We start from the raw sequence: 13,230 nt of genomic DNA, 5'->3' as shown, positions 1-13,230 counted from the left end.
GCTCATGATGACTATATCTGGCTGCAGATTTACTTGGTGTCTCATGGTCACATACCCCATCTCAATCAAGGCCTATCAGTCTGTAAGAACTTCTGTTCAAATGGTGTATAGATCTTTATTAGCGATAGTGAAATGCAGGGACTCAGCTTCCGCTGCCCGCACAACAACGCAAGATGTGGTGAGGCCAAAAAGGAACAACAACGGAGCCATAGATAGGGGAGTCATACCACTATATTCTCAATGGAGGCTGGTCAAGACAAAAGCAAACATCCACCAGTACCCCAACAAGGGGTCTTCCTGCACCCCAGTCTCACTGGTGACCGGGCAAGACATAGGAAGTAGGATCAACACAATCCGCAATCCACAATCCGCTTGCTAACTGCACTTGCTAGCCACAATTTATAGACTGCTTCTCTGCCAAACGCAATCCGTGCTTGCTAGCTCAGCCACAGCAGTTATATCAGTGGCTAATGGCTAACTGGTTACAGCTGATGGCCAACTAGTTACAGCTGATGGCCATCTGATTACAGCTGATGGCCATCTACTACCCGAGCCAGCACTTTTCCACGTGAAGTCGAGAGCCTGGAACTGCTCTCTGGGAGTCCATCCCTACAGATGGTATGACCTTGCTCCAGAATCCTAGGATCTATGCTGTGGTTTTCCTATTGGGATCACGGGTAACTCTCTACATGACATCTTTCCCCACCATAGATCCCTTTAATACCATAAGGTTGGCTGAGTGATATGGCAGGACTTCTTGCACAGGTGCCTAGACCTGCTGTCTTTTACAAGCTCTGTCATCTGGTAAAAGTATTGAAGTAATATTCAAGTGCATATGAAGTGCATAGGAAATAACTATTGAATACACCTAATGGAGGTCTTTCAGTCTTCATTCTCATAGGGACCAGCCTCTCCTTCAGTCAGTGGGTTCCGGATCTGAAAATTGACTCAGGTCTGGAAACTAGGCAAGTGACTGTGACTTTTTATTGGTGTAGCTGCCCTTAGTCTTCTGACCATCCATTCTTGATTTTACTTATAAATTGATACCCTATTGACTGCCTATCTATCTTGCCTTCAGGATCTTTGAGTTCTATTAACCATCTTTATAGCTCTCTATGAATTGTGTCCCGGAATGCCACACTGATTTTGCAACTCATTGCAATAATTGCACACACCTTGCTTCTGACAGTTAAGTACTGTCACTTGGCCTCTATTGTGTCAGGATCCTATCATCCCTATTCAGGAGGCCAGTTCTGTAACATTGTCTCCTCCAGTCAACCCTGGCATACAGAATAGTGATCAAGAGAGATTCAGTTATCATTCCTCTTAACAATGCATTCTTATCACTTCGGTAAATGGTATGTTCTCTGGAACTTCTCTTAGAATAGAGTCAGCTGGGGGGTCTTCCATCCCTACATAGGGTATGCACTTCAGCATGCTCACCCCTATGAGCCATTTGATTTCTTCATCCACTCGGCTATGGCAGTTGTGGAATTTCCACTTTATTTAGTGGGAGCTGTTAATTTTTCCAAAATTGCAAGAGCCATCCTCGTACCAGGGGTACTTGTTCAGGTGATAAATCCTGCACCTTGGGAGAGTGTTCCTATTATCAATAAATTCTCCCTAATCTAAAACTCTAGTCAATCTTCTTCATGATTGTACTGCTAGGTTTTGCGACAAATTTTTCCCTTTTGTGTGCAAAAAAGGTACTACAATGATCTCTCAATCAGAACTATCTCAGCCCAGCTTCCAGGATGAAGAAAGGTGGATGGAGTCCCAGCAGAGGTGCTTTCCAAAGATCTGTCATTTTGCAATAATGATATAATTTTCTTGATCCACTTTTAAAAAATCAAGATTAAGAGGCTATATGGATATATATTCCAAAATGTGCTTGCTTTTGCATAAATAAAATGACCCCTGATTTCGTCTTACATTCAGTGTTTATAAATGCAAGAGTAATGGCTTAATTAGTGTCTCTGCTAACTTAAATTGCAGGTTTTATTGTAGAAGGTACTTTCTGTAGAGAAATGGGAAGTAAGGGAAGCAGTAAACCCAAATGTTTCCACGTTTTGTAACAAAATGCTGACTCTTTTTAAAGAGATTAACTTCTACCCCTTGGTTTTTTAAAATGAATTGCTTCCTACAACAGCACTGTTTATCTGGAATTCTCCTCCAAACCCCATTTACAAAAGTGAAAAGAAGAATAGCAAATGCGATCTATTGAGCACTTACGTTCACAGTTGTACAGGTTGTGTATTGCACAAGGGTACCAACACATCTAAGGGGGTGTGGTTGACATTGTAGACACCATTATTTGCATATTTATTAAGAAAATTTTCCAGCAGATGGCAGTAAAATCTTGCTCGAACAAAATCAGAATATTACAATTTCTGCCAAATGGAAGTAAAGTGTCTTAAAGACTGTACACCTTCTAGTCACGTAAAGATCTCACATAGACTCCTGATGGCACTGCTTTCTACACTCCCAGGCTTACGCTCACCTACCCTTGTTTAATCCTCAGGAGCCTAGAAAATGGGTGCTGTTAGTAACTGGCCTAAGGCCACTGAGTCAGGGTGTAGTAATTTCAAGAGTGTGATGTGGGTCTCTAACTCTAGAGCCTGTCCTCTTCTGCACTGAGCGATGATATTTCAGAAAACTAGGGCCTGGGGACATATTTCAGAAAACTAGGGCCTGGGGACTAAAGAGACTTGACCAGAGAATCTTGCTGCCCTGCCGCTCATCCAGACTGCCGCCTGTTCTGTGTGTGCTGACCACAGCGCTGGATGCGACTGGGGGCTGAAGCGAGCAGGGCACGTAACATTCACCCAAGAAAATAGTTATTCTGAGTTAGTAAAGAAAAAAAATGGGAGGATGATGACATTCTCTTTGGTATTTTTAATTACATTAATATGATTTAAACTATACACGCTACAGAAATTCAAAAACTAGAGAACCCAATATAGGTTACAATATTTCTCAAAGAGTTGGAATTCTTTATATGAAAAATATATTGAATAAACACCATCAGTAATGCATAAATTTTATATTTCAGTATAAATATTAGCAAGACTGTATTACCACTATACTAAAGACTGCATTAATTCTATATACATGGGAAAAACTTTTTAAAATGTATAAATATCTTTATCAAAACTTACCTTGCTAAATGATATATTATTAGTATAGTATTCTTGATCCAATGTTGTAAAACTCATAAGTCTTAAATAGCACTCAGGTTAAAATCTCTATAACAAATACTGGTCAATCATTAATCACTGTCAGTGATAAATTAGGGATCAATGTAAAACATTTATAAATGGCCTTCTTTTATTACTTAAAAGAAGGCCATTTATAAATATTTTCCTATTACCTAAACCCACTAAAATAAACAAACCAAAAAGTGAAAATTCCATCTTCTGTGAAACAAGCAAACTGCTTTACACTTTTGCTTTTTATTTTAAAATAACACGTATAGCATGAATACACTTTTCAAAATTTTTTTCTATCTGTACAAATGCTCAGAGAGGAACTTGGAATTATGTTTACTTGTTAATAACAATTATTTTCTGGGTTGTGAGATTTGGAGTAATGTTTTTTTCTTTATCCTTTATATATTGCCTAAATTTTTAAAAAACTTACTGATTTTCATAAACACAATAAAACTCATCATGCTTTAAAGCTAGTATCACTGAATATGTGTCTAATTTTATGGCCTTTAGAAAAAATAACTTTATAGACAAATCAAGTGTTAAAAGTCTAAAGTCCCTTAAACAACTGGTGGATGGAATAGTTATAGTTAAGACTGTCTTGATCTTTTTAATGTCTGAAACAGAATAACTACAAATCAATATTTTCTAGACAATGAATTTTGTGGCAAGCTAAGCCAGAGTAAACACAAGCCTCAACATTTGCTAGCACCTGACTTAATCAAAGGGTTGGCGATTTGAAAACACAACAGACAGATCCTTTATTCTTCAAGGTCAGTTTCTAAGCTTGACATCTTGGATTGGAGAGGGCCTCATCCAGAAATTTCAGGTCAGGGTTTATGAATTTAACAAAAGGGTTTACTAACAATTGTCACCCCAATAACCTTTAATTTAAAAAAAAGGGTGTTGACAATTTTAAAACACAGCAGACAAATACTTCATTCTTTCAAGGTTAGTTTTTAAACTTGACATATTGGATTGGAGAGGGACTCACCCAAGAATTTAAAGTCAGGGTTTATGTTAAGCAAGACCTCAAATCAAATTAGAAACAAGCAATTGTTTAATACTTTCTTTAAAGAGATAGTTTGAGAGGAGAAGTTTAGAAAAACAGGTCAACTTCCTATAAATATGAGGTTGTCATTTGTCACATATACTAAATGAAGTATGCCTTTTTTGTGTTCATGTCTTGTAACTATTTTACTCCCTGTTTGGGTGAATGTGTTTATATTAGAAAACTCCGTGAGGATAGGAAATGCAGCTTTTCTTTATCATAAATCATCTGGTATAAATCTTCTTATCTAAGAGTATGGGGCCTGGTCTGCCCAATGCTTGATTTTTGGCCCAAACATATAATCTGTCTGTGACGTCATTGCCCATAAATCACATGTCGGTTTGCACAGAATGGGACAGTTTACAAAACTGTTACACGCATCATTGCAGGTTATTTTCACAAGCATCTTATTAGTTAGCTGAGCAAGTATTATCACCCTTACTACTTAACAGATATGACTAGAACCCAGATTTTCAACATCACTTTCAAGCACCACTCATATGCACCTATTTCCACAACAGTTGAAATGAATGAATAATAATAAGAGTCAACCAATAATAAGATTCAACCAATTCTACTCCTGAACTGAAGTTCTAAAAATAAATTGTTCAGCTAAATGAGGTATCCTAATGATAACTGAATTTCAAATAAACTGCGGGGGAGGGGAGAAGTGGGACAGGGGTTGGTCTGCCTAGAGAACTGGAATTGACAAAAATCAAACCAGGGTGAAAATACCAAAGAGTACCACCAGTGAGAGACACTATTTTTGCCCTAGCACAAAATATTTTTTTATGTTTTAAAAATATTCATAATAAACTTTTCAAAAAAATAAAACTTCATTTTGTTTTAAATATTTTATGTCAAGAAACGTTTCATAGCCTAAATTTTCCAAATTGCATGTGATCAAATTGTAGCACCCATCTAAGCACCATTAAATATTTTATTACTTTCTTAGTTTAATACTATTTGATAAGTATGAAATGATGTATGAAGTGAAAACCTTCAAGTTCAACATACAATGGCAAGAAATACATAACAGGAAATTTACTATTCCTATAACATCCGAGGAGGTTTTATCCTAGATAGGCCAGTTTCTTCATTATTAACATGGTCATCTAAGAAAAAGGTTTTAATAAAGAAAGTTGAAAACTATCTTTATTTTTTCAGATTGTTAAAAGGTTCATAAGACAAGCAGGCAGGCTGGAAGGAGAGGAAGGAAAGCTACAACACTGGGAATAAAACATATTTTCTTATGTAGTGAGTCAAAGAAATTACTGCAAGGAAACAAAATAGGCACAAGGTAGTATTAAAAAGTCAAACTGCAAGCAATCCTAGGCTTCTATGAGGCAAAAAGAAATGGGACAATCTTGGGTATAATAACATTTAAAAAGATGTAACAAAGTTATGCACTGTTAGGAAATGATGACAGAGAAGAATCCAGAAAATACCAAAAATAAATGGGTAGGATCCTTTCGAGAAGCAAACCTGAAAGTCGGCCAGATTGGAAACATTGTGGCCTAGGGACTCCCTGGTTATCATTTACCTCCTCTCCTATCATTAACCTTCCAGGGATATCACTGTAAAGATCTCCCTTTAGATTAAAAGACACACACATGCCAACTATCCAAGATTCCTAAATTTAATGACATATTCCTCAAGGTCAGAAACATACTAGATAGGAAAATGAAAAGGACAATTCTAATGCCGTTTTTATTTAAAATTTTATTGAAACCCCCTCTCACACCTTTTTAGCTCCCTAAGTAAAGATGCATGTCAAGTCTGAACCTGATGGTATTCTTTTCCAATTATATCTTAAATCTCTGAAAATGTGACTTTTGAAACTTGGGAAAGTGAAGCTAGGACAAAGGAATACTGAGGACCCATTTTACATGCCTACTTCCTTGTTTATTCATGAGCAGAGCTAGAATAGAATAAGAAACCTTTTAGTGAAAATGGAAAGCATGTCTGCAGTAATATAATGCTTAATGCTGACTTCTATCCACTCCAACCCCTTGAAAGGTAAGGAACAGTTTAGGTAGGGTAAGAAAAGAGCCTAGAAAATTTGGGATGAAGGGAAGAGTTTCCTAAGTTCTTAAGAAAATCTGACAGGTTATCCATAGATTCTGTGTGTTCTGTTAATGCATTTATGTAACCAGCAATAGTCTCTTTCAAGTGCCCTGTACTTCTGTTATCAGTTTCCCCTTTCAACTATTTCCCTTCTATATTCTACTGTGGAATTTGCAAGGCTAGCTTTCCTTGCCTAAGCTTATGAGGAAGTGGTCAAAATACTATGAGTTTTTGAATACCATCTTTCATCTATATCTAGTTGGAGGGGTGTACGTGTGTGTAAATATGGTTTTTAACAGAATAATAACAAATGCCTTAAAACCCTTTAATGTCTTTTTAAAATTCTATCTTTTGAGTAAATCCTGTGTAAATGACCATGAACAGTTTCTCATATTCATGGTCATTTACACAGCCACTAATTTTTAAAGTATTACATAAATTTAGAAAATATTATCCAAAGGTATTTCACATTGAATAAATCTAGGATACACTTAGTTCAAATATTCAGAAAGAGCTTTAACAACTGGTATTCATAAACACTCTACTGTGAATTTGAGTATAAAAATATAACTTTGCTTAGTTAGTAAGTGGTTGGTAGCTGTCCACTCTCTGCAGAAGTGTATCTGAATATCCATGAGAATAATACCTGAAAAAGAAAAATTTCTATTAGATACTTGTGCAATGATTTAGCACAGTAGGCACAAAATATTCAATATAAGATATTTATCTGAAAGAATGTTATGAGAGAAACTTCATATACACCATGAATAATTATACTCCAATAATTCTTTGTGCAAAAGGATAGAGACTATCAAGAAAGAACACACCAACTCACAAGTCTGTGCTAGATAAATAGCAAAACATTTAAGAGATGTCAATGCAGTGGCAAAGAAAGGGTATTTTGAAAGCAAGGTCCAGGGGTAGTATTTTACTACAAAAACTTTGTTTTTGTTATGTCAAGTGACTGATGTTGCTTTCATGATCATAGCTAATAGATTTTTTTTGTAAGTTAAACAACACAGTCTATCATTATTAATCAACTTCTGTATTCTGATTGCCTTAGAGATTATTCTCAACGTATGTTTTAATCAGATCTGGTCACCCATAAAAATGAAATTTCTGGGAGCATAATTCATATTAAAGCAGTATTTTCCTCATGGTTTACATATATTCCATCTTACAATCCTAGGAAATTAATCATTTTCATTTGTTCTTAAGCATTTATAGTACTACAAATTTATATTTATAAATTGAACATTTTATGAAATATTTAGTATAAAAGAATTAAATCTATTAATATATCGTGGGATGCTTCATATACCATGGAAAGAATTAACATGCATATAAAAATACATCAAATAAAATTTGGCAGAGATTCCAGAATATAATAAATGAATGAAAAATCTAAGTATAATTAAAATTTTTCCAAAACACGTAAAATAATTAAGCCTCCTATGGTGTTTTCTCCAGATAAAATCTGATGTTTGAGACTTGCTTTGTCCTTTGTTTGTTATCCTTATCTGCTCAGATGCTTGACTGAAAAACTCTTAATTTATAGTATACTAATTTCTTTCACAACTAGTCATGTTACAGTGGATAAAACAGAACTGTATTTTCTCAATAGTGTGCTTTTATAGGCAGTCATACTTAAGCAGATACACACACACACACACACACACACACACACACACACACACACACAAAGTTACCTGAAAGAATGTTTTTCTTCTACAGGCCTCCTACTCTGGAAAAAATTGCCCGCAACAGTGCTTCTCTTCAAAGTATTCACACACTGAGGAATTCACAACTGTTTCTCTTTCTGTCTGAGTTACTCAACAAATTTTAAAGTAGGCCTTACCTTCCTAGGCTGTAGGCATTATAAATATGCCAGGTACAAAATAGGTATTTTTTATGTAAATGGCAAGAAAAAGATTTTTAAAAAACCTAAACTTTAAAAATTGTTTTGTTTAATATGGTAGCTACTAACCACATGTGGCTATACAGCCCTAGAATTATAGCTAGTATGTCTGAGGAACTAAATTTTTCATATTTAATCTTAATAAAAATTTATACCCGATTCAGCTGGAACTACTTTAAGTGTGTTTGGAAAAACTAGTGAATCTATTTTTTCATCTGTAAACTTTATACAATCTAAATAGAAATAAAGTATTTCTGATGAAATTTAGCATCTGAATTGAGGTGTGCAGGAAGTGATAAAATACCCACCACATTTCAAAAACTTAGTATAAAACATAAAATTGCTCATTTATAATTTTTTTATTTATCATAAGTTGAAATGTTAATGCTTTGATATATTGAGTTAACAAAAATATATTATGAAGGACGGCCTGGTGGCTCAGGCGGTTAGAGCTCCATGCTCTTAACTACAAAGGCTGCCGGTTCGATTCCCACATGGGCCAGTGGGCTCTCAACCACAAGGTTGACTTCCACTCCTTGAGTCCCGCAAGGGATGGTGGGCAGTGCCCCCTGCAACTAACAATGGGACCTGGAGCTGAGCTGCGCCCTCCACAACTAAGACTGAAAGGACAACAACTTGAAGCTGAACAGCACCCTCCACAACTAAGATTGAAAAAACAACAAATTGACCTGGAAAAAAGTCCTGGAAGTACACACTGTTCCCCAATAAAGTCCTGTTCCCCTGCCCCAATAAAATCTTAAAAAAAAAAAAATACAAGTCATGTGTATACATTTAAAATATATATATATATAATGAAAATTTATCCTATTTTTTTTTTACTTTTTTTAATAGGGCTATAAGAAAATTTAAAATTAACCATGTGACTCATTTTATACTTCTGTTAAATTGTATTGCCTTAAAATTAGATCCCCATCAAATAAATTAGGATCTACCAATAATTCTCTAGGCTTTACTGGCTAATTGCTAAGCTAACTGCCATTGTTGTACCTCTCTCCTCAAGGACCTCAGAGACTCCACAATCTCCAGGATTCTCCAAGGGGAAGGAAACGTGCTTAGTACTTACACCCCACTACTGCTGTCCTAAAACCACGTAGAATTTGGGTTATTATACAGTTACCATATCAGATATGCTGAATGGAAGAATGTATGTATGCCTCCCTCCCCAAACTAGATGTTTCCTAAAAGCACCTTCCCTCCCCCACCCTACCTGACCCCACCCCGCCCAGTTTAGGCAGAGATCCAGAAGATGAAAGAGTTCCAAAAATACCTCTGGCTGTGGAGTGGACCAGGACTAGAACTTGGGTTTTCTAACATCTAGTCCTGGGCCCCTATTGTCTCATCATACCAAATACATTTACTAGAAATTTTTAAAGATTGATAAAATTGGAGAACAATATGAAATAAATCTTTAGGCTGATAACAGCTGAGAAAATGTAACCATTGATAATCTGTCCTATAAAGAATAATTACTTTTAAAATATTCACCAAGTAATTCTTGAGAATTATATGGTTGCAAAAATAGGTAAAACCATTTTAAGATTATATTTGTCTTTCTTCATAGAAAGACAATGTTTCAAAGATTTCTATAAAACACCATTCCATAGAACCTAATGCTTTAAAAAATATATCACAAACTTGAAAAAGTCATCTAACCAAAATCCTTCATGATAATTAGCAAATTTAAAAATAAAATCCCTGCTCACAGAATGTTAGAAGTTAAAAATTTACAGACATCATAAAAATGATGGTGTGAGGTGAGCCTGTTGAAATTTCCCCTGGAATTTACAACAAATTGAACAACTATAACTCCATAAAGGACTCCCTGTGCAGCAGACAGGCAAGACTAAGAGGTGCACTACTGAAATCATCTAAAGGGGGGCAAATAGCGAGAGTGGGGGAGGATGGAAGGGAGAAGTGTGGAGACGGGGCTGCATAGGCGCAGGACGAAGATCTAGCTCAGTGCTCCAAGCTCACTGCATTCTAGAACTACCTCAGCTGCAGAAAAGGAAAGAACTTGGACTACTAGAGATGCCCTTATGGCCCACAGGGCTGAAGGGACAGCACATAACATAGCTGAACCCAACGTACACGGCAGAGACCTCTGAGCAAAGACTGAGGGAAGAAGGCTGAAAACGGTGGTTTAAGCCCTCACTGCTGAGCAGAGAACAGAAGCTTTAGGCACTGAGCCTAGCCACCCTCTTCCTACCCTCCCAGAGCTCATCCCGCCCTCACCTGTCCAGTTCTAGAAGCAGAACAGCAGCAGTGTCAGATCAAAAGAACAGAATATTTGCAGTTCTGAGAACTGTGGTCCACAGATATGGACTCGCAGCCCAACTAGTTCCAGCAAAGGGGAGGGAGCCATGGAAACAGGACTTGCTGTGGTGGTGGTTGTCACCATTGCTCTGGCCCACTCTCACAACCCACCATGCCCCTGTCCCCACCTATCTGGGAAGATCCCTGCAGGAGTAAACAGACCTGCTGAAACACACGGGCTCTGAATCTGGTGCAGCAAGAGCTTTGGAACTTCAGAAGCTCTCCACATCCCCCCATAGAGGCGGTCCCCTATGACCCAGACGAACTGTTCACAGAGGAAAAACCCGCCTTCCAGGGAATCCCCCCATTGTGTGAAAAGCTGGAATGGTGCAGAGAAAATATAACACTACGGTGTGAGAGAATAAAAGGTTGCAGCTGGAGAGAAAACAAAACATTCTACCAATACCTACCGGAAAACAAAAGAAAAACCTCTTTCTATCAACCTGTTGCAGAACCCATTCCTGTAGATGTCTAGAAGAGGAATAATAAATCATTAATTGCCATGAATAACCAAGGTAACAAGACAGCTCAGGAAGTAAATAAAAAGTTTTCAGAAAATGAACTTAAAGACATGGAACTACGTGACTTAAATGACAGAGAATTCAAGATTGAAGTTCTTAAAAATCTCAACAAGATGCAAGAACACAGACAGGCAGTTTAATGAACTCAGAAACACAATCATAGAACAAAATGAACATTTTACCAAAGAGATTGAAATTTTAAAAAAGAACCAAATAGGATTTCTGGAGATTAAGAACTCAATAAAAGAAATGAAGAATGAAATAGGCAGCTTAGGTAGTAGAGTTGACAAGATGGAGGAAAGAATCAGTGACATCGAAGATAGAAATCTGAAAATGACATGGATGGAAGAAGAAAGAGACTTGAAACTTAAAAGAAATGAAAGAACTTTACAAGAACTTGCTGACTCCATCAGAAAGAGCAATATAAGAATAATGGGCATACCAGGAGGAAAAGAAAGAGACAGGAAACAGAGAGAACTTCCCAAACTTATAGAAAGAACTGGATCATCGAATCCAAGAAGCAAATAGAACACCTAATTACCTAAACCCCAACAGACTTTCTCCAAGGCACACTGTATTGAAGCTGTCAAAAATTAATGACAAAGAAAAAAAATCCTCAAGGCAGCCAGGGAAAAGAAGAATTATATTATCATCAGATTTTTCAGCAGAAACTCTACAAGCCAGGAGGGAGTGGAACCAAATATTCAACCTATTGTGAGAGAGAAATTATGAGCCAAGAATAATATATCCAGCAAAGATATCCTTTAGGTATGAAGGAAGAATAAGGACCTTTCCAGACATACAGAAGCTGAGGGAATTTTCTAACACATGACTTTCACTATAAGAAATACTGAAGGAAGCTATTCGACCAGCATTAATAAGAATAATTTGTGACAACCATACATAAAAGGGGGGAGAGTAAATGCCTGAACCGAAATATGGGAATAGAGAAAGTAAGCATGCTGAAGAAAAGGGACTACTCTAAAAATGAAACTTTCTTTTACATAAACTTTATGGTAACCACTCAAAAAAAAAAAAAATCCAGAACTGAAATATGTAATGTAATAAAAGAAGAAACAGAGGGAAAAAAAATCATAGAATACCACCACAAAGAAATAATAGACAACAACAAAAAGGCAAAGAAACAATGGACACAGTCTTACCAGAAAACCAAAGATAGAATGATAGGAAATCCTGACATAGCAATAATCACCCTAAATATACAAGAACTGAACTCACCAAAAAAAAAAGCACAGAGTAGCAGATTGGATCAAAAAACTAAACCAACATGTGCTGCCTCCAAGAGGCACATCTCAGTTACAAGGACAAACATAGACTCAAAGAAAAAGGGTGGAAATTGACACTCCAAGCAAATGGTATCCGGAGAAAATCAGGTGTAGCCATACTGATATCAGATGAAACAGACTTCAGGATAAAAAAGGTAACAAGAGACAAAGAAGGACATTTCATAATGATAAAGGGGACTATACAACAAGAAGACATAACAGTCATTAATATTTATGACCCCAATCAGGGAGCACCAAAATATACCAAGCAACTACCACCAGAACTAAAGGGAGAAACTGACCAAAACACAATTATAGTAGGGAACCCAAATACATCATTGACAGCTATGAGTAGATCATCCAAACAGAAAATAAATAAAGAAATAGCAGCCCTAAATGACACATTAGATGAAATGGAATAATTGACATTTATAGAGCACTTCATCCTAGAACATCAGACTATACATTCTTTTCTAGTGTATGTGGAACATTCTCAAGTATGGACCATATATTGGGACATAAAACTAGCCTCAACAAATTTAAGAAGATTGAAATCATACCAAGCATATTCTCTGATCACAAGGCTTTGAAATTGGGTATCAACTACAAATGTAAGCAGTTGGAACTTATTGGAACTCTTTTGGTCAAGGAGGTCTCATAAGCCTCCCAAAAGTGCATAAACTTGTACCCTTGGAAAGAATTAATTGCAGAATATATGTGAACAGAAAATAAATTTTCACTTAAAGAAAATTGTTTTTGTATTTTTAAAATCAATGTTACCATATGTATTAAAAATCACTGATATCAAGTAAGAAGAATGGCTTATATAACTTATATAAGTTTTAAA

The 13,230-nt window shown here is 36.4% G+C and overlaps 1 protein-coding gene across 1 annotated transcript in view; it reads right to left on the bottom strand.

The window, feature by feature from the left end:
• Positions 1–6,900: 6,900 nt before the first annotated feature.
• The window catches only part of LOC117019174 (sperm-associated antigen 6-like), a 53,392-nt gene continuing 47,062 nt past the window's right edge, over positions 6,901–13,230 (bottom strand). The window contains 1 exon segment of the mRNA XM_033100688.1: positions 6,901–6,970. Coding sequence (XP_032956579.1) covers positions 6,901–6,970 — 70 coding nt within the window.

The sequence above is a fragment of the Rhinolophus ferrumequinum genome, assembly GCF_004115265.2.
Source record: "Rhinolophus ferrumequinum isolate MPI-CBG mRhiFer1 chromosome 5 unlocalized genomic scaffold, mRhiFer1_v1.p scaffold_110_arrow_ctg1, whole genome shotgun sequence".
Lineage (NCBI taxonomy): Eukaryota > Metazoa > Chordata > Mammalia > Chiroptera > Rhinolophidae > Rhinolophus > Rhinolophus ferrumequinum.
Note: the sequence above shows the minus strand (reverse complement) of the source record. Positions and strands in the feature narration are given on the sequence as shown.